Consider the following 23,765-nt stretch of genomic DNA (forward strand, 5'->3'; position numbering starts at 1 on the left):
TTCAATTTTAGGAGGAGGAAAATGAGGAAATAGTTTCAATCTATTTCAATCATAAAAAATCCCATTTGCAATATTCTTCCACTAGATATAAAATATTCCGGTGCTAAAAGTGCCTTTAATGGTGCCAGTACAATCCAGGTCTTTACATATAATTCTTTCAAGATTCTCAATTGCAATTATAAAATTGCATTTCATTTCCTTTTTCTAAGGTTTAATCTCCCCATTCAGACAACTAATTTTTTGCTCATCTGAAACTCTGGAATGCAGTAAAATAGAGTGTAAAGTGGAAAGGCACATTATAGATGAATCATAGAGATAGGCTTCCCTGAGGCTAACATTTTATAAATTGAGGACATTGGATGATCTGTGTGTTCCACCAATCCCACAGAACAAAATTTAAAATTAAATAATTTCCTAGGGGAAGGGGCAAGGGGATAAAGAAGATGGTGGAATGAAATGGACATCATTCTCTAAGTACATGTATGAAGACATGAATGGTGTGAATATACTTTGTATACAACCAGAGATATGAAAAATTGTGCTCTATATATGTTATACAAATTGTAATGTATTCTGCCATATATAACAAATTAGAATAAAAAATAAAATAATAATTTCCCAGGAATGCTTTCTAATCATTTTTTTTACTCTCTCAGGGATTTTACTCATTAATATAAACCAAATAATATACTTCCCACTTTAATAATGTTAAAAATGAAAAAAACCCAACTATAATCCTATCCTTCTTCAAATATTACTCAATATCCATCATTTACAGTACAATATATACCTGCAATTTCTTCCATTTTGAATGAACTCCACTTGAAGTTCTCTTTGAAGGTCATTAGCGACATTCTCTTCATTAAATCCAGAGTTATATTTTTAGTCATCCTCTTACTTGACCTATCAGGAGCATTTGACATTTGACCACTGCTCTCCTTGAAATGATTTATTTACTTAATGTCTAGTGCATTACACTCCCTTGGTTCTTTCATTCTCTCTCTTACTCTTGCTTTCTCTGTCTCATCTCTCCTTCTTAGAATCCATTGTTGTTTTTCCCTGTTCTCATCATCTATCTCTCAGTCTTCCAAAGGTTATAATTTTCCTCAGTCCTTCCCTTGGTGATTTCATTCACTCTCATGGTTTGGAATACATCACATCCTTTGTTGGACTCCCAAGTTCCCGCCTTCAGGTAGAACTTTCTGTTTTGTAGATCATATTGAACTGTACAAATGTCTCAATCTTCTTGTAGAAGTCTAATATGCAACATATGTTTGAGAAGCCTAAAACTCAGTTATTTTTCTACTCTATCCCCGCACCATAAAAAAAAAAAAACCCACAATAACCAAAAAACAAATTTCTCTTCAGACTCCTGCATTTTCATCCTTCTGGTTTCTCATACCTACGGTTTGAAGTTTTACTAGATATCTTTGTCATATCCCATAGCTACATTGAAAGCATATGCTACTGATTGTACCTTTGAAATACATTCAGAATCTGACCACATCTCATCAAACACACTATTACCACCTGATAAGAATTGACATCATCTTTCTTCTAAGTAGTTTCAGTTGACTCCTTACTGTCCCCCTATTTCCAGTCTGCCAACATTTTAATCCTCAATATACAGGAGTTTCATAAGTCAAAATACTTTATTCCTCTAATCAAACTTTTTAGTAACTTTCCATTTCAATCAGAGTGAAAGACTAATTTTGAAGTAACTTTAGATGATAGAATACATTGGTATAATTCTGATCTCTTAAATATATCAAAGGGAGAAGATTCTCTGAAAAGCTAAAATAGTTTTTAAAATTAAGAAACCATACTCTAAAATTTAATTACATATCAATGAAAAATCAGGTACAGTTTATACCATATTTCTAGATAGATTATCTGCTCAATCAGACCTGAAAGGCTACTCTTGCTCTTTGGAGCATTTTTCATATGATTAACAATACAGCATTTAGGAAATCCCTAAGTTTTCTCTTTTTATTACTTGATCTCTCATTTTACCAATGTCTTTATCTTCCAGGAGAGAAACAGAGGAGGATTTATAGTTTTTCTTTTTTACTAGTTTTATCTATTGCAGTTACTAGAAGTTCAAATTTTTTTTTTTTTAAGTACAGGTATGTTTAACAAGGACAAATCTAACTGAATTAACTTGAACTTGACATAATCACTAGCTTAACAATTCCAGATTTTCCTGATATTTCACAAATTAAATATGCCAATCAGTCTTAATTTAGCTATAACTGATCTAGTCTGCTTGAAGACCTTGTTGTTTGTGTGAAAATTTACAGAACCATCATTCCCATGATGCTACTAAGTATAATAGACCAACAATGATGTCTTCCCTTCCTGAATTCTATAACTTAGGGTATATATGCATTTTGGGTAATAAAATATATATTGTTTTGATTCATTCCTGTTTTCCCCTTTCTTAAACTCCTATTTAGATTACAGACTTCTCAAATTGTCAGTTTCTTTCTTACAGATCCCATAGTATTTGCTACTATAGGTGCTCTATAGTTTTTATTTTTAATTAAATACACATGCATACTACAACAAGATTGAGTTTGTATTTCTGAGCAATATATATAGCCAAGTGATATTTGAATTCTTGAAATTGACATATTAGTCATGTCAAAAGGAAAAAAATCAGGAAAAACATGTTTTCTTAGGTTCCTCTAGAATGATTGTGAACATTTTCTCTCACTTTCAATTCCTTTCAGCAAGCTCTATTGCCAAGATTGGCTCAGATCCTCTAAAACTTGTACATGATGCGGTGGAGGAAACCACAGACTGGATCTATGGCTTCTTTTCTTTGTTGTCTGACATCATTTCATCTGAAGGTGATGAAGAAGATGAGGAAGGGGATGAGGACATTGATAAAGGTACAGAGAACAGAAAGTTGTATCTAACTACAAGGACCAATATTAGACATGAATTACAGTGACTTGCTTAGGTTTTAGCCCAAATGGGCACTTGGGTTCCCACTAATCCCAAATGAAAACACTTCTGAATCCTAAAAGTGTTTTAATAGGCAGCCACATGCAGTAAATCGGTCTTTATTTGGTTTTCATATTATGGTTTTCTGCCATTATGTCAAAGATGTCAAAATTAAATACACCATTAGGGTGATATTATAGCTGAGAGAGTCTTATTTTACATGACTATAAACCCACAATAGATATTCTCTGGCAAAAAAAATAATAATAATAATAGCTATTTTTTTAAATTTATCTCTAGGAAGATTAAAATAAAAACAGTAAAATTAAAAATACATATAAATGTTTTATATACATAAGTCATATCCATAGTCAAATAGCAGAAAGCAATCTTACTAAAAGCACAATCAAAAGAGTAAATTTATTGAACCAAATGGAGGCGTAGACTGGAAGGACACATTGCAAATGTCACAACAGTTAGGCAACTCACTTATGTGCCCACTCATATATGATTAATGAATAAAAGGAAATAGGAAATTTAAGCTATACATAAATTGCCTCTCACTGGGTATGAAAAGAACAAAAGCCCAGTGATTTTGTCTTTTAAATGACATTTTATAGGGTCAGTCGGTCTTCAGATATTATGTATTCAGCCTTGACTCACAGGAAAGCTCTTAATAGTAGAGCCCCTTCTGTGACTCTGTATGAATTTATATTTGTTTTGGCCCTGGTAAGTAGTCACTGTGACCGGGAAAGAAACTAAAATTAATATGATATGTGACTTATAATGTATAATTTGGACCACTGCCACAATTTTATTGAACTCATAAAAATGAAACCATCTGAAATAAATGTATATAAACAAAGTTCATACTTTGGAGTTTGGGAAGCAAAGTAAAGTAAGAACTATCATTGTCATTGTCAAAAATAATAGTGTTTTTAATAAACAAAAGAAAATGAGTTAATAAGGACACCATATTATGCCATGCTAAAAGTTTTTTTTTTTTTTCTAATTCAGTATTTTTTTTATCTTGGTTTAGGAGACACAGAGGAGACTCCCTTGAAAAAAAAAGGTCAGTGGTTTTTACTTTTGAATAAGTTATTTCTTTTTGTACTGTTGATTTTCAATATGACTCAAATATATTTCATTTGTTTTGTTACCTTAATTTATTTTTTAATACAGAGGCTGTTTAATGATGAGGTGAAAATTTATAGTCAAGATAAACACTCAATTCTTTCTAATGAAGTTGATTCCATTATTTTTCAGTTGATTATTTAATGGATGCCTTTTCCCCTAGACTAGTGCAAATCCATCTGTACATACACCATTATGAGATGAGATTTCAGGAATAAAGAGAGAAATTTGAAGCCATGGAAATAGCCCAGAGGATGTTGATACCATGTTCTTTATTCTCATCATGGCAAAATTTATTGCGTTATTTTATTTTTATTATTTTCAGTATTATATTGCATTTTAGGTGATAGCTCTGGTATATAGCAGTTAAAAAACTGTGGAACATAATGATTCAGAGGCAAAATTATATAAGTTAGTATGGGTCATGTATCACCCCCAAGCAGGAGAGTCAACCAGGGAGATTGAAAATGGCATAAAAGAATTCCTTTCAGGAATAGGTAATATCTTCAGTAAGTTAGTGGGATTGTTGTAGCCAAGTATTGGTGGTAATATGCCTAGGAAAAGGTATGGAACAAAAGCCTCAAAAGGACAGGGATTTTTGCAGTAAGTAGGAACTATGTCCAGGAGCAGAGATGCAGAATACAATCCTGAGGCACATTTGGTATGGGGAAAAAACAGCCAAAAGTTGGCTAGACTTGATATAATGCTGATTTTAGTTACTGCTGCACATGTCTAACAGCTGGCTCTTGAGCTATCTACTCCAGAGGAGAACATATTGGCTTTTGTTGCTCTCTCCCAAGACCTGTATTCAAACACTGGAATCAAAGTGTGGATCTGAGCAGATGATGGCTGCCCCACTGCTCTGGTAAATTCACTAAGGATATGCTAATTTGGAGAATATGAATTTATAACTTTTGCAATAAAACAGAGCTGAACGAGTGAAATCCATGTATAAAGTCATCTAGAAGTGAATGTGTTTATGAAGTTCTGTGAGAAGAAAGAAAGAGTTTGCTAATACACAGATTCCGGATGAGACTTGAGGAATTTAAAGCAGAATTCTGTCATCAAGTTCAGGTTTAGAGATTCTAGATTAGTCTTTATAATCTAGAGGTCAGAAATAGGCTCTTGTTTATAGCTAGTCTCCAGTGCATAATGACTGGAACACAGTTAAACTCTTAAGTTAATTAGGTCATCGTCTGAAATAGTGACTCCTATACATGCATATTGCTATTGGAAATGAAGAAGGAAAAGCAGATAAAAAATGTTTTCTTACTTATAAACTCCATTCTATAAGAAGATCATAAGGTTATACTCTCCATAAGTTGATATCTACTTCTTTAATACTGAGCCTCTATTATTTGAATTTTCCTTTGGAATTAGTTTTGAGTTCATTTCCATGTAATCATTAGTATAAACTGCAAATACACAAAGTTATTTAACTACTTTTTAAAATTACTGTCTTGATTTATCAAATGGTCAAGAACTTATTAAATACTTGCTCAAGGTACGTTTTTTGATGTGTCAGTAATGCTAATTAGTCAAAATAGTCTAAAGAATAATAATATATGTTGAACCTCCCATGTATAGTAATATCTTGAAAGATTTCATATTCAAAACTAGGAGAAAATTTACTTGAAGCCACATAAAATTACATGAAAAAAAATGACATTTAAGGAACATACTCTACCTTGGGTATGAAAGTTATGCAATGACAACTGTTGGTTATAATTTGACTAAAGTGTATATATTTTATTATAATTATTATTTTATATATAAATTTTCCTTGGTAGAGTCATAGGCAATGTGAATCTTAAATCAGTATGTACTCTCTTAGAAAACACTCATAATGTACAATCTGCATTAAATTATGTTTTAGCATTATTATTAGTGAAGAGATTCTATGAACTTATTCCCATCACATTCTAGGTTATTGTACATATTTTCATATTTAAAATTTTGAGAAGACCAAGTTGAAGAATTTGATGAGTAAATGAGCAAATGAAATAGTAAATGAGATAAAATAGTTAATAAATTGCATATTTGACACTGATGAGGAATAGGTCTTTATGTGAGGTTAGCACAAAGGATCTGAACTGAAGCAGGATGAAACTATGAATAACAGTAATTTTGCAAATGAATGCATTATTTCAGAAAAATGAATTAGTTTTATTTCTCTTTTAATAATTCAAAAATATCCTAAGTCAAAGTTAAAACTAAGCTAAGTGACAGAAACAAATGTAGACTCTGAGGGAAAGAGAATTCAATAGTCTTAAAGCATATGTCAATCCCTGGTACCATATATATATATATATATATATATATATATATATATATATATATATCTGTGTGTGTATGTATACATACACACACGCATATAGCACAAGAATTTTAGCAATTTCCCATTTGTTTTAAAAAATGAAGTATTAGCTTATCATAAAACTAATAGCATTATTGTAGTTTATATTAATATTTATGTTTTAGTAAGTTTTCAGTTGAGGCAAACATTCACAGAAAGTATAAATCCTTAGCAGGTATATAGCTTTGTAATTTTTGTGCTCTAACATTTCCAAGTGCAATATAATGAAAATACTTATCTTCTTTTTACAGGTTTATTCTTACTTAAACCTTTATCTGTAATAAGTCTATATTAGAGAATAATCATCACAGTATTTATGTCCTTTCAAATATGTAATTTTAAGTAATAATGATAGTCTCTTAACAAGAAATTATGAATTATAATGCCTTTTCCTGACATCTAGCTTTATAGTTAAGAAGGAATAATCATAGTTACTCAAAGTTATGCACACTAATTTTTTTTCTTTTGTACAGTAAAACCTGGACTTCAATTTTAGGGATATGGTGACCTCTTGGGTTATAGATTTATCTCTTGCCTTCTAGGAAAGCACCAGAAGTCCCTTTACATTATGTTTAATGTCCTTGCTTCCTAACTACTAGATCTTTGAAATAAGAAAATATTCTTAAGGATGAGCAGGACCCAAATATAAAGTCTGACATTCCGTGAGATTATACTTGATGCATGTCAATGGCAAAGGAAGAGTCTCCTTTATTTAGAGCAAACAGATTACATTCTCCCTTAGCTGTGTTTTTAAATTACCCTAAAGCTCTGCAAGTTGAAAAGAGCTGCCTAGTAAATTTAAACTTAGTTATTTCATTGTGTATTTTTCTTACTTTATTGGAATCCACAGTAGCTCTTTGTAGTCAGAGTGGATGAAGAAGAGCCAGGATATTGGAACATCATAAATATTCAAGACTTCAGGAGTAGGCCATTTGGAAGGTTGCATCACATCGTTGGTAGTAAGATAGATGGACAAGTCTGTGTGCCAGAGCTTCAGTTGCATCCGTCTTTGCTGGCATTTTCAGTGGTTTAAACCAGGCTGAATATTGAGTGTCTGGAAAATATGGTGAATGAAAAAAGGAGGGAGAATGGAAAGGTGACTAAACTTGTTAAAATTCATTGCCTCAGAATATTGGTTACTAGGTAGGCCCTAGTAACATTGTTAAGTGATACATTTATCATTGGATTTTTCTTCTAAAGAGGTCTAGATGGAAACTTACCTCCCTTCCTGCTGCACAGTGCCCACGGGCTCTGTGGGAACTTCCTGCTGTCTGCTGCCTCTCTTTCTCAACACTGATCAGACCTGTAACTACAGGGAGAGGGAGTCACTTCTCCAGGTAGTTGAAGATGTAGGTAAACCATGTATTCAGGTTCAAAAACTGTCTTAATTGCAATTATTTTGCTCAAAAAGAGACCAAAACCCAATTCAAATTAGCTTAGTGGAAAAGATTCTTTACTGGTTCAAGAGATGGGAAGATACAAAGCAGAGCAGGCTCTGGCCATAGTTTAATACAAGCTTTTGTATAATGTTTAACACAATGTTTTGCTTCGGACTCTGCTTTCCTTCCCGTTTCATTTGCTTTGTTCTCAGGCATGCTTTCCTTACCTAGTGAAATTATTCACACCAGAAGCTTGAGACCAAAATCATTTTACTTTACTGACCCAGAGAAAGAACCTGTGTCTTCCCCAAATATTACTGCTAAAACAACTTTTTTGTCTCTCACTGATCTGAACTGAGCAACGTACCTTTGTTGGAACCAGTATGCCAAAAGATTCAACAGACAACTAGTCAAGGCCTGGGGACTGGGCCCACTCTAGAATTAGAGAAAGGGAAGTAGGAAGTAGCCCTCAGCTCCTTGAATTGTGATTAGGAAAGGAAAAATTCCTAAAACTAAAAGAGTGATAGTGTTCCCATAGTGGATTCTACCTAAGAAAAAAACCCCACAGATGTCCACGTATCTTTTTTGTTTTAAGTTCAGAATCCCAGATTACCTTCAACCTTCAACCTCCAAACTCAGATTTGTGAACTCAGAATCTCAGAGGTCCTATGGGAGGTAGAGGATAGTTTGCTGATAGGGTCGAGGGATTGGGAATGAATGATAATGCTGTGGAGTTTCTTGGGTGATGAAAATGCTCTAAAATTGATTGGGGTGATGGTTTCACAGCTCTGTGAACAATTAGAAACTATTATATTGTATATTTTGAGTGGGTGAAATTTATGAAATGTGAACTATATCTCTTTAATGTTTTTTTTTGTTTTAAAAAATAATAAATTGAAATATGTAATTATACTCCATCCCCCCCAAAATTATTTAAATATCTAAAATATATTTCTAATTCACAACCAGGATGAGAGCCATTGTAATGCAAAAGAGTAATTCTCAAAATAAGAGAATTTGTGCATTGTGAGACCAGTAAGGGAGACAGTTAAGGATAAGTGAATACTGTCATATTTTATTTAGACATTGTGACTACTTTATATAAACTTACTGTTAAGAAAAATACCAAAACATGAATGATAAAATTCAAAATAAGTTAATATTACTATCACATTGATATAGACCACCATTGTCATAACTATTGATAACTCTATTCAGGTCAGTGTATCAAAATATTAAACATAATTGTAATAAACTGGAATGAATGCAGTGAAGATGCATTTGTATTGGTTCACCTTGTACTTTAAACCTGTTATGGTTAAATCACTTAACCTCTGTGGCTCTCAGTTCTCACATCTGTATGACAATGATGCTGTATTTACTGATATCCATTTCCTTGGCAACTAGAATATTTTTCCCTCTATGATTAAATTGTGATGTCCTATGTTAATAGTTTTATCATGAGTTTCATCTGAACTACAGCTTTTTAACTCACAGTATGGTCCATAGACCAGCAACTTTTATTTTCTGGGGGCCTAGTTTAGAAATCCAGGCTCCATCTACACTGATAGAATCCAAATCAACATTTTTAAAATATCCCAAGGTGATTCATATATGCATTAAAATTTGAGAAACATTGATATAGGCAGTATTTCCATCTTCTAACTGTGGTTCTAAAATTACCTGAGAGCTTATTTAAATCATTGAACCTAAAGTTTCCTCATCAAGGCAAGCTAATTGATTAATTTGGGCTGCAGCTCAGAAAATGTTTTAAAATCTCCCCAGATGATTCTGATACACAGCCACATGATCATTTCTAGTATATTATCAAATATGAAGTGCTCATACTAAAATAGCATAAAACCTCATCCATATTTGCAAACTCAATTTGTGATCATCTAATAAAAGTATTATTTGTGCTCATTTCCCCCCTGTCCAGTTTATGTACACATGTGAAATTGTATCTAATTTTATGGGTGGAGAAAATAAAACACAGAGGAAAAACATAATAACCAAGATTATAGGGTTTATGGCAAAAATGAGGTTAGGTAGTTTCCATCATAGTAGACTTAGTTTGAAAATTTTTGTAGGGTTCATAATTATGCAACACGAGGTGATTATTTTTCCTGAAAAAGTTTGGCTTACTTTACCAAGTAATAAAACATAACAAAATAAAAGTCTAATCTATTTTACATTTATGGATTTGAATATTCCTGAAGTAATTATCCTCAGTACCTGCTTATCACTATGTCTGGAGTTTAACCCCTGCTCAATCATAAATAATATGTACTGGAGGAGCAGAAAATATTCTTCTTTATACTCATTCATGGTAACTAGTGCAGTTTTCTGAAGTTGTTTTTTTGTCAATGTGACTGGGAAAGCACCCATAAATATAGATACCTACACATACTTGGTGTATTTATCTAAAATATTGAGAATTCAGTAAAATATTTTCCTTAGTATTATTTAACTAGCCATTAAATAGATAACCACATTTGCTCATCTACCATGATTAATCTTTTGTTTCCTCGTAACTATTGGCAACATCTTAAAAACAGCAATTGCATTTCTATGTTCAAGAGAATAAATAATTTAAAATTTTAATATCAAAATGAGAAAAAAATTATAAGAAGGCATTTTTATTATCTGATTTTTTTAGAGTTGTCTAGAGAAAACAATGATAAGAAGCATTCTTTGAAATACACAATGCTAATAATAATTTAATAAACTGAGTTGTCATATTAAAACAGGATAGTTGCCTTGGTGACAAAGATTATCTTTTTAACTTCTTCAGTTTGTTATTTAAAGTCTTGAATTGTTAATATTTTGCATTTATTAACAGTGTGTGATAGAGAAAAATGGCATGCTTTGAAGTGGTCATGTAAATCTTAGACAAAATTATCAAGTACTCAACTATACATTTGTTATGATTTTAGGCAAGATAAAACTACTTATCATAAGCAAAATTACATGTAATATAACAAAATATCTCAGAGAGACCTAGCTACAAATTAAGCTCATTCTTATTTTGCACACTCTATCATTTGTTGTTGCTACCATCAGCCTTCTCCTCCTGGGAGTCCCTAGCCTCTTTTCCCAAGTGCCAAGTAGAGGTCAAGCAATCAAGCTCAGAGAGTCTTGGAAAAATGTATTGGCTTAATGATTACCTTTAGCACTGTGGTAGACATAGAGTTTAGAATTAAACAACTCAAAAGTAAGAAAGTTAACCCAACCAATAAAGTGAATCTTCACTTCAAATTTGGAGAAGATTTAGAGATTTTTATCACTGATTATTTCTTTGTAGGTTTCTTCAGGACAACCAAAAAATTTCCCATTACACCTGAAAATTCCAACTTGGGCTACCAAGAGGTTCACTAAAATCTATACTTGTCTTTTTGGATGTGCTGTATAAATGTATTTCCTAAAAGCCCAGATTTTATTATTACCACCTATAAAATACATAAATATGTAAGCAAATATTATTAGACAAAAAATATAGAAATCATTGTACCCCCTCCCCCATTCATTAATAGGAAGTGCCAGAGAAATGGAATAGTACCAATCCCAGAGAACAAAGGGAAGGGAAGTTTTTGTTCCCTTCCTTTAAGCTAGGTGAAGTAGCACATTCTATTTTTAAACCTTTCCTCCAATTTGTTTCTGTTGAAATGAACATGATATTTGATAGCCAATGTTTTTGTATTAGTATAGTATACTTAATTATAATTTGCTTATTTTTATACAAACATCAGAGAATAAATTTTGAAACAGGTGATATATTTTAAAATAAGCTTATTTACCTTCATTCATCATTCAGCTTTTTAGTGTTCCAGGAAAACAATATTAAAAATTTTATACAGTATTAAAATTTATTAATCAGTGTTGGATTTTATAAATACCTTACAGATATGTCATTTGATTGCCATAAGAAGTAAAATCATGAAACTTTTCTGAGTATTTGAAATAGAAAGTAAAAATGTAGCATTTTACTCTTCTCAAAGATTCCAACTATAGTCATTTTACTAAACTGAGAGTTGTGTCAAACAGGTAAGATATAGTGTACCACTGCCCTCTATAATACGCATGAATAAAATTTTTTTCATGTTGTATTTCTTTATCAAGTGGTTCTTACATGCCAATCAATCTGTTAGGCATTGAAACTTTAAAAGTGAAATAAAATAGACATAAATCTTGTCATCATCAAATTTAGCATTTACTGAGAAAGAGAGACAAGGGATAATAATAATGATAATAATCAGTATTCAGGTGATGTTTACTTGATGCCAGGTGCTGCTCTACAGCCTTTACTCTTTAACTTATTTTGATTCTCATGTAAACTTATGAGGTAGAGACTATTATTAACCTCATTTTACAGAAGAGATAAGAAATAAAATTAACACAGCTATTAATATTGGAATCAGATTTGAATTTGGGCAGATTGACTCCATCATCTATTCAGCACTAAACTGTATTTTAATGAATGTCAGAAATGAAGATATTTTCGTGTAGATCTTCTAATAGATCATCTGTCTACATTTCCGTATCAAAATGCATGATGTTTTAATTATGTTAGAGCATATAGATTTATGACCTTTTTCCTATGATGACTATTAAAATAATCAAAGATTATTACAATCCAGAAATATTAAACCATAAAAATATAATTAATTCATATTTATTCTTGGCTCCATAATAAATTATTACATCTACTCCTGTTTCCTAGCAAATCAAGCTTTGACACATCATTTGACATTGTGCTTTGAATAGGGAGTATATCATTACTTGTATTGAATAATAAAGCATAAAAATTAGACTTTAAATTATTTGTGTTCTCTAAATAAGGGAAAGTTGGAAATGCATTTAAAATTTAGCAAAAATGTTTTCTGGTGACTTCAAAAGTTTTTGCTGTAGAATGAGAGATGAATAACCAAAAAAATCTAAGAGGAAACAGGGACTCTTTACAATTTATCTTCACTTGTACCTCCCTATATGTAGCCAGAAAAGTTTCAGTGGAAAATTAAGAGTAGTAAAGGAAACAGAAAAGTATAACCCATCACTGTGGAATTAACTTGCCCTTCTCTTAAGTCCTCCATGCCCGTGATACCATTTATTACACTGTGAAACATCAGTAGATGGTTTTCTTAGGCAAGGCTACCCAGGACTCAGTAGATCAAAGTTAGCTCTTTCACTACCTCTTAATGTTTTATAATTGTCACTATTTTTAATGTTATTTTTCACTTCTTCATTTCTCAAAAGTGACATTAAAACTCATCCTTTGAGAACCTGTGGGCAATCTTACAACTGTATTGAAATAATTTGACCCTTATACTTTCTAAGTAACAAAATCTTTAGGATTGTCTGGTTTCAAAAATAATTTTATTCTAGCTAGATCTAATGAGACTTATCACCTTTTCAGAAGCATTTGACTTCCACCTATTCCAAAGCACATATATTGGAGGTAAATAATGGCTGCCTTGATCTTCTTCCTATCCTTTGTATTCAGATTTGGTTTAGATTTAAGTAAACTATACCTTAGAATGTCATATGTTGTGTATAGTTTTACACCATTACATATCATTATGACATTACACAAAGTAAAAGCATTCATCTGTCTAAAGAAAATATTAAATAACTAAAATAACTAAACACTGGAGTTAATATAGTATTGGAAATTTTATTTTTCTTTGAAGATTTTGAAAACTGTAAGATAATAAATTCCTATCTTTAGTGACTTAAATTTTTAAATTTAATTTTCAAATCTTATAACAAATGGTGCTTGGCTGGAAAGAGCAATTGAAGGCAACATATCAGGCATCGTCTGGATATGAGAAAATATCTTTCTGAAGTCTAAATTGGTAGCATGCTCTTACTCAATTGGACAGGAGCCTAAATGGTCATCATTTCCTCACTCAAGTGTAAGGAGACAGAATTGGCACCCTGTGTATAGGTTTCATGGGATCCTCTGACATCTGATAGCCACAGGCTATGGTGGAATTCAATCCCCAAAGAAAATGCAATGTAGCAATAAAACACATAGGGAGATGTTGATTTCTTTTTAAGTTTAAATCATGAGATAAATTTGTCCTCTATAAACAGAGAAATATAGATGCATATATGCCTTCACTAGTTTATCTCTTGTTTATATAGAGTTGCCTTTACAGATACATTAATGGCTCTACCATGAATTTTAATTGTTGATATTTCTGAAAAAACAAACAGAAAAACCCTGACAATGTAAGTCATTATTGCTTCTGTTTGATGTGAGATACTCCCAGGTAGGAGAAACCTGGTGAACCTACCCAGAACAGCGGTTGTCTTCATCTGTGTATGGCTGAAGTATCAGAATGAGAAAAATTAATTGGGAATTTATCTTGGATCTTGGTTTGAGTTGTAAAACTGGACTGTAGACACAAAATTTATCATAAAGTAAAAAATAAATGCTCTGAAATATGGCCATTTTTCAAACTTATTTTCTTTTAGTTCTATTTTTGATAAAGTACAATATAAAGTGCGGCTTCCTGCAAGTATTTATCTACCACTTATAGTTACCTCCCTTCATGTATTTAAGATATGGTGTAGGAAATTCATTTACCCTCTGGGCCCACTCACTCCTCACTTTTCTTTTTTCCTGAGTGGTGTTCTTTCTCCTGATTTTTTCAAGATTTATCTTTACTTTTCCCCTCTGGTATGAACCCGTACTCATTTCTATTCTGGTTTCTATTTTAATACTTTTTCCTTTTAATTACATCTGCTATAAACACAGAACTAACGGGAGCCAAAATATTTTCTGGTACTGCTTCTCTCATCTGTTTTTGATGCCCAGTCTTCTACCTACCTTTCAGGGAATCCTGCTGTGAATCAGCCTATACTATGTACCCTCACAACCCCTCCCCCTGCCCAGTGTTTTTTTTTTTTTTCCAAAACCATGTTAGGCTAAGATGCTCTGATAGAATTATTCAGAGAAAATTGCTTTTAGCACCAAATCCAGCAGAAGAATGTGACTCATGTCTGATTCTCCCATGGGAGTTCCAGAATTCCTTCTTGACTTCTATGATTAGATAGCAGGTATCCATGGAATATAGACATTCACACAAATGAACATCCCTACATTCAAGGAGATTGGCAATTGAGAATTTTGAAGGCTTCATATCACAAAAAAAATGTAATACTTCATTTAATTCTTTAATTTTGAATTTTCATCTCATTTTTTAATCCCAGTTAATGCCTACTGGGAATATGAAATGTCACATGAAAAGTGACTCCCTTAGCATATCCAATGAATGGTGTTTATTATATAAACACCAATCTTCTGCATAACTTCTGTTTGTTTGGATAGGAAGGAAGAAGAAGAAAGTTACTGATAGGGAAAAGTTCAAAATTGTTTTTTCAGTTCATTTGAAGATGATTTAACACTGATTGACCTCATATTTTTAAGATGGTCCTTTGTTCCACTTAAGATTAGACTGGCACTGTCTAATGTACACATTATATAATGTGATTCATACATGCAATTTAAAATTTCCAATTAGCTACATTAAAAAATGGAGAGACAAATCGTAGAATTAATTTAAATAATATTTAATCTAATCTGTCAGAGCTCAAATAGAGAAGCACAAGTAGAAAGAGATCAGGGGGACTCATTTATATGTTAAAAATTTATTACCAGATGTTTACTTATGTGATTATGGAAACTGGTCAACCAAGTCTAAACCCACAGGACAGGCAGCCAGAACAGGAAGATCATAGGCAAACTTGAACTCATGGGTATGGATCAAAGCTGTGATCCACATAGAGAATTCATCCCTTGTTCTGGGAAAACTCAGGCTTATTTTTAAGTCTTCTCAATGGAATCACACAACCCACCCAGATTATTGAGAATCACCTTCTTAAATTCAACTGATTGAGGATTTTTACTCTATTTGCCAAATATCTTTAAGTAATTCCTTGATTAGTATCCCTTGGAAAACACATAGGAGCCTAGCCACACTGACACATCTATAAAATTATTACCATCAATATATCCAAAATAATATCATTTCAAAATGTAAGGAATGTAAAACTAACAAAATATTTTACTTATTTTTTAAAATAGCTCTTCATAATCTAGTGTGTATTTTGCAGTTATAGTACATATACACTTGGACTAACCACATATCATGTGCTTAAGACTAACAGAAGTCTACTGGTCACTGCATTGACAATGTAGGTTTGGACATTGGCAAAGAGTTTGTCTGGCTGATTATCATGTATTTTTAGAGGAGCAAGTCTCATCTAGGGTTTAGTTTGTCTAGCAAGGGACATTTAGCAATATGTAAAGGTATTTTTCATTGTTTTTGCCTGAAGGGTAGTGATGGGAGCTAAAGCCATCTAATAGGTGGTACAGGAATGCTGCTAGACATCCTAGAATGCACTGAATAGCACTCCTCACCCTCAATTATTGACTCACCCAATCAGAAAAGGCACTAAACTGAGAAACCCTTTTATAGAGCAGAATTTAGAAATATTAGGGAATGTGAGAAAATTGTGAGAGAGGCAGGATGATGGAAGTTTCCAATGCTCTTTGGAATCTTTCCTTTCTTTACCTTGGAGAAAAATTTTCAGAGATGTGAATAAGCATCTCATCTTGTCCATATCTCTATGACCATATTCAAAGTCAGGGATGGGATGAGGGTGGAGGAATGACACTGAATAGTAGAGTGAATGATGCATGGAAAAAATGGAAGAAAAATTATTCAATGATAGTTATTTCCATAACAAATGAGTGGAAATTCATAGGTGCCCTTTTCTGAGGATATTTAGGGTTTTCTTATGATTGGTCTTCATTTGGTAGACTTCAGGAAAATTACAAAATGCAAGTGAAAACTTACAAATGGAGAATTCAAAACGTGTACAGTAATTAGTACTGTCTCAGACCATCTGTGGAATGAAGTTGTGATAAATAAATAAGTAAATCTCTAGCTTTTTTTTTCTAAGAAAAACCATGATATTTAAGATTAAGTCATTTTCAGAGGTAGTAATAATATTTGTAAACCCTAATCTCAAATTTACTTCTATCCAAATTAACTGCAAATTCAGAATAAACTTCATTTGCTAAGATTTGGCAATATATGTATATGGAAGCCAGCAGCAAATTGAATATATTTGTTAAAATCTGATATTTGGAAAAGATGTACAGCTAACTTATTCAATTAAAAGTGTCATATCTGCTTGAAGTAATTATTGGGTAAATGCAATGCCAAATGCTGATTATAAACATAGCTTAGAGTCAGTCAATGCTTCTGAGATATATTTTCTATTAGATAGCTGTTACAGTTCATTTCACAAATTCTTAATTTAATATGTAAAAACAAAATCTTCCTAAATCTAAATGACATTCTTATTGAATATTCTTTATTTGTATTGAGAGTAATTGAAATAAAGTGTAATTACAGTTTGTGATCAATTTTGTCACTAAAAATGATGACAACATATCTGTCAATGTAAATTTTAAAGCTTTTCCAAATAACTGATTTTGAGATGATTCAAATTTTTCTTTATTGAAGTAAATAAGTGATTTTATGTAGCTATATTTTACGAACTCTTTTTTAAAATATATCAAAAAGTTTATTAGACACAAGAATGTATACTTTATGATGAAATGATGAAATTTAGGTATAACTAGGTTTTAAATTTTATACTTTTTTTAAAAAAAATTAAATTATAAATTCTGTTTTTCCCTAGAAATACACAAAGAAAAGACTGAAAAGCAGGATAAATCTGAAAAGAAAATTCAAACTAAAGGTAATTGTTCAATCTTATGTTTATTCTTATTATTCCAGGATGTATATTTTGTGTATTCATATGGAAGAAAAACATGATTAATGTGGTTTTTTTTTTAAACATTGTTGGTATTACTTTAATAAGTACTTTTACTTTATTAATTTTGGGTGTAAATGTGTGAATAATATGTAACGATTGGAATTAAAGTAACTTTAAAGTGTGTCTTTAAATTATTTGCAGCTGGTTTTTCTTACTAAATGACAACACAAACTTTTTTGACTTGAACAAACACTTTTCTTCTGTTAATAAGTTACTATGAGTCAGAGTTCAATTTTTCTTTAAACTGAATTTCTCTGCCATGGGATGCCTTTACATTCTTTGGTTTAGAAATGCAGAGTCATTATGTTCCCTCACTGCAGAAGGCCACTTCCCTACAGCTTTCCCGCCCTAGCCTCAGGACTCCATGGACAATGACTACAAGATGATTAATATCTCTTTTCACTGAACTGACTCCAGGAACTGAAATCTTGCAGTACAAGCATTTTAATAATGGCCAGATTTACCTTACTCATCTGACACTTTTTTTAATGGGTTGTCTATGCTGTCATAAAACTTCACAAGAAGTTTTAGGAAGCAAAGACAATCAGAAGGTTGTATCTCTAAGAATACTCAGGTTTTCCAAATACATGATTTTGGAAGAAAATTAAGAATCTCCTAATTACCATAGTTGTATAATCAAATAAAAAGTAAAAGAATTTCCCTGGGATAAAAATTAAATGTGGTCCAATATTTTTCATATGAAAACGGGCTAATGCAAAATCTGCAGTAAATACAACAACCACAGATTGTAAAATTTCAAATAAAGGAAGTTCTAGTTAACCTTAAATTATATTGGCATGTGTATCTATATTACAAGGTCATGTTGTTGTTGTTTTTAAGCATACGTCATGTACTTCCTTTTTGTGAGGAGCTCAAATCATTCTTTAGACATTATGCCTTTAATCCTAATGCTTGAGTTTATTCCAGATTGGTCAGCCAATCCTTACACAGTCAGCACACTGAAGCTCACTTGATTGAAATCTATTTATATTTGTACTTAGGGAACTAACGTCTTCTTACTGTTTCCTTTCCTTTTTTGGTTCTTAATTCCTTTGGTCAGGGAAATTGGACACAGCTTTTGGGCACTGATTGACTAAGGGAGCCATGACTGAACTGGCTGTGTATTTTTTTCCATTTGCTGTAGGTTAAATAGAAACTCAACCAGTTCCACATGATTGGGGTCTCTGCCGGTTTATCTTGAAGAGTCTACTATTAATTTAATTGCAGTGCTGCTGGGAGGGATGTGGTGATGCAGATGGTACCATTTGCATTTTGGACCTGGCTTTTAGAATCTTGCTATCAAAGCCTTTGAGCAGTGGGCTGTAGAGTGGGTTTGTTAAAATAGTGAGTCTTCTATAATTAAAATAGTGAATTTGGCTGAAGTTTAAAATAAATTTCTCAAAGACTGGGCTGGTGATTAGTTACCTGACTGTATTTCTTGAGTAGACCAAATCCATTTTGTGAAAGTGAATATATTTTTCAAGCAAGAGAAAAATGGGATTTCAGCTTAGCAACACTGAATGGGGCATCAAAGATAGTTCATCATTTTATTTCTCCACAGTTTTTCTGTATTAATGTGAATCAAACATTTCATTTTCCTCCTCAGTTTCCTGTCTAGAATCCAGGTAGATTAACACCCTCTCTGTAGACAAATTGTTCAGTGATGATGTAGTTTTATAACCATTGATACATGTAAACAAATACTGTATTCTGTATGCCATGTTTCATATTGGCTATGATTATATATGATGGATAGTTAGGAATCTAAATTGTTATTTAAGTATTTTGAACTCTTACAAGAAGGTAACAGTATAATTATTTGTAATGATTATAAACAAGACAACAAATATCAGCCTAAAAAGACTCTTTATGACTCTAAAGACTCTAAAAGACTCCAATACTTTAAAGCTGGTGTTTTTGTGCAGAAATAATATTTTGATGCTAAAAGAACCTAGATAATACCCTATTTTTTATTTTTTTTTTCCTTCTGGAGATTCCTATGGTCTCAGGGCTATGTAGATACTTAGAAAAGCTTTGGGAATCTATACCTGTTTGATTTATTCATCAATGGAAGTACAGAAAAACCAAAGAAAATATAACCTCAGAAAACAGATTTCCAAAATAATTCCATATAAATATATTAATTTATTTTAAATGTCAAAGAATTAATCAATTCCAATTCTTACTCTTTGTCACAGAAAATTTTATAGTCATCCACATTAAGTGATTTAAATGAATATCAGTCTTTTAATTATATTTTGTTCCTCTGTTAATTTTGTTTGATGCTGTTCATCAGGGAAGAATACAGCAATTTCATGGAGCTAAACAGTAAGCCTTTTAGTTCGTAACCTGGCAATGAGTATCTGTTATGGTGCTTAGCATAAGCCCTGGCACATTAGTTAAGGTTGACTTTCAAACTAATTTAACTTTGGGTTTTATAAAGAGATAAGAATTTAGTTTGTAAATATATTCAGGATAATGTATGTACTTCTGACCTTGTATTAAATTCATATAGTAATACTGGGGAATATTAATTTGCTTAGAAGAAACTTAACACCATACTGTAACTTTTCCTAGATTACCAAACATTATTTACCCAATTACTGCTCATATCTATATAGCCACTGCTGAGTAGGCAGATTGAGTTTGCCACAATTCCATAAGCTGTGGGAAGTGATCAGTGTGCTCCAGTCCTAGTGAACTTGAAAAAGTCTGATTTCATATCAGGGTTATGGTTTCAAACATAAGGTCTTATAGGTCAAAATGAACATGCAGAATTCACTTGTATTTATAGCATAATATTTTATATATTCTTGTCTAACCTTTAAGACCTAATAAATGTCCAAATGGAAATAAAGAGGCAGTCTTGAGCCCATGAGTATTTCAGATGAATGGATGTCCCTTGTGGATGTAGAGCTGCATTTTAAATGATGAGAAATGGTGACCAGTCTTTTGTAGCCACCAACAGTCTGAGGATGCATCATTATAATAATAATATAATATAATAATTATAAATTATTCTGCCTACAAGTTTCTTAAGTGAAAAGTTACATACAGTCTTATGGTAAGTAAAGGCAGAGACTAGTGATATTTGTCATACATTAATAAAAGGTCCCAGTCATGATTATTTTTTAAGAATTCCCCTGACCCACAATACATACTTAGACAGTCTTGTACAATAAATAAACTAAGAGTGTGTTATATGATTTTTTGACAAAGTAAGATGATACTATTATTTTCTCCTACTTTAAGAAAGTTCTTGAATTAACCAATCTGGGTGATAATGCACGTTTATTAATTTTTGTCTATGTGACCTTGGACAAACTGATTAATCTTCTTTAGTCTTTGTTTCCTCATATGTAAAATGGGGATAATGGAATTATTGTAAGGATTATGTGGTGATTATGTAAAGCAAGTAGGCAATTCTTAAAATAATTCTTGTCTAATTATAAATAGTAACTATCAGCTAATTACCAAAGTCCTTCTTAATCATCTCTGATTTAAAAAATGACTGTCCCTTGCAAGTTTCTTATGTGCATTAATTCTTTCTCTACAGTATTTAATATCTATATGACAATAGGCTGGAGGAATTTAAGATGTGTCATCCCAAGATCTTCTGACATAATGTTAAACTACCTATACTGCCATGCCACATTTGTGCTCCCTTTCAAAAAGAGAGAGAGAGAGAGATGAATGTTTATTTGCCATGAACCAAATACTATACTTTCTTATTTATAATCTAATATTTTACCTCATCTTCAAAAAATAATCAAATATGGTAGGTAAAATGCTATTTATAACTTAGAATACTGAAGTTTTCTTGTGCTCAGTGATTCTTTGTCTCATTTTTAATAAGTTGGGCAATCTAGTTTTAGCCATAGTTTTCTCTAACTTAAGAACATGTGGCTTTCTCACTATATGTCTAATGTCCCTTCTATTTTTGCTCTTTTGTGCCAGAGTTTTCTAACTTTTATATTTAGAGTTTGTCTCTAAACCTGTGGTTAGGGTCTTGCTATATGCTGGTTCATCTCACTATTCTACTTGCATATTCACATGTCTACCAGTGTCCGGGCTCCAGATCTATTCTCTCCCCATTGGTTTGTGATCCATATGCCCTGGTGTTATCCAAATCTGATAGCTTGCCTATATTGCAAGAACCAGCTAGTCAATAAGCTGTATATATCAATAAGACTCATCTCTCAAAATTTTACATTTAATAAGACTGAGAAATATGATAGTACACTACTTATAATTGATGAAAATGCCAAATTGCTTATTATAGATGTATTAGTTTCCTGAGGTTTCTGTAACAAATAATCAAACTTGGTGTTCAAAAAAAAGAAAAAAGAAACAAACATAATATTTCCCCCTTTCATAGTAGCTGTAGAGGCCAGAAATTCAAAATCAGTTTTATTGACATAAAATAAAAGAGACAGGTGAGTTACATTTCCTTAGAGACTCTAGGAGAATATCTCTTTCTTACCTCTCACAGCCTATGGTGGTTACTGATATTCCTTGGATTGTGACTGCCTCACTCTGATTTCTGCCTCTGTGATCATTCTGCTATCTTCCCTTCTGACTTCGGTCTCCCCCTACCTCACTATAATAAGGATACATGTGATTACTTTTAGGCCCCAACTGGATAATGCAAGATAATCTACCTACCTCAACTTTATGGCAGTTATGAAAGATAAAGTTAGATGTTTATTTACATGCCTCATCTATGAAGCATTTGGGTTACAAGCCCAGCCTATGACTCTTTCTCTATAAAGTCCAATCCTGCTTGGACTCTTGCCCTGTGTTCTCTTCACTGTAATTTAGTCCACTCTCTTTACCACTTCTATCACCTCCACAACTGTCTCACAGAGTTTTTGACAATCGCTTTGTTACTGATTTCCTTGCATTAATCTCTCAAGCAAATGCTAATCATAACACTTTACTTGCTTAAATCCATTGTTGGTGTCTCAGTGCCTAAGAGATAAATGTCACATGTTGTAATATGGCACCAGAGATCCTCCTCACACAATCTTTGACACCCTTACCTACAAATTTGTGGCTTTGTACCCATTATTGCATATCTAACCTGCTCTGCAACCTCTTCAGTAACTCCTCCAACATCCCCACCTCTGTCTGCCTGCTGCCACTGGTACTCCCAGCCCAGCTAAAGCCTCCTATGTTGTAGGTAGGCTGAGCTGTTGGGCAGGCCTTAAACAGACATAGTGCTATCTTGAAACCCTGAGCCTTTCTGTGCTCTGTTCTCTGGCCACCAGGCCCCTCCTATGTAGTCGTTTAGCAGGGTGCTTGTTCACTTCTTTGATTCTCATATGGAATTCCAGTTCCTTTCACCAGTTTCTGCTGTCCTTCATTGAAGGCATGTAGGCTCTGTCTCCATGCTACTCTAATAACCCAGTTTTTACCTTTTTAACCATTTTGACAACACATGAGTTATGGATAGAGTGACCAACTCACTCAGTGAGGGCAAGGAACTAGTTTATCTCCAAACATGTTCTAGATCAGCTTTACTTCTGACATATGACTGCATTTCTTTATCTCAAAACAAGGAGATTCAGGCTCAATAATCTCTCAGGCTCTTGCCAGCTATGAATTTGTATGCTTAAATTAAAAATCACTTTAACATCTAACAAAGCACCCAACACACTCAAAAAAATCCAAATAATAAATGAATGAATGAGTTATTGCTATTTTGTTAATCTTTGCTTGATTTTCATAAAGATATTCTTTTACATTTATGTGCTTCATATATATATATAATGCTATATATGTACATAATATATAAACACACATACACATGCATAAAATTACTCAGCTTTAATTGGGCTATTAAAATGTCAAATTTATTTGGTCAGAGGCAATCACCAATTTGATAGTAAAACAAAAAACGATCTATAATCTGCAATCTGAAACCAATCTCACAGAAACAAAATTGTGATAATATAAATTAAAGTAGTAAAATCTAATCTGGACAATTGGGAAAATTTGAAAAAGAAAAGAACTGAAAGAAACAAATGAAACACTCATGATCCAATTATCTGGAGTAAAAAAATGAATTTATTTTTAATTTTGCTCTGGTT

At 32.3% G+C, this 23,765-nt stretch overlaps 1 protein-coding gene across 8 annotated transcripts in view; it reads left to right on the top strand.

Annotated features, from left to right (window-relative positions):
• Positions 1-23,765, top strand: part of Trdn (triadin) — a 367,236-nt gene that overhangs the window by 78,130 nt on the left and 265,341 nt on the right. For all 8 annotated transcript variants that reach the window (XM_077801927.1, XM_077801929.1, XM_077801930.1 and 5 more), the window contains exons 3-5: positions 2,733-2,894; positions 3,989-4,021; positions 17,536-17,595. In XM_077801927.1, coding sequence (XP_077658053.1) covers positions 2,733-2,894; positions 3,989-4,021; positions 17,536-17,595 — 255 coding nt within the window. The remainder of the gene's footprint in view (positions 1-2,732; positions 2,895-3,988; positions 4,022-17,535; positions 17,596-23,765) is intronic.

This window comes from Urocitellus parryii, chromosome 8 (genome assembly GCF_045843805.1).
Source record: "Urocitellus parryii isolate mUroPar1 chromosome 8, mUroPar1.hap1, whole genome shotgun sequence".
Classification (NCBI taxonomy): Eukaryota; Metazoa; Chordata; class Mammalia; order Rodentia; family Sciuridae; genus Urocitellus; species Urocitellus parryii.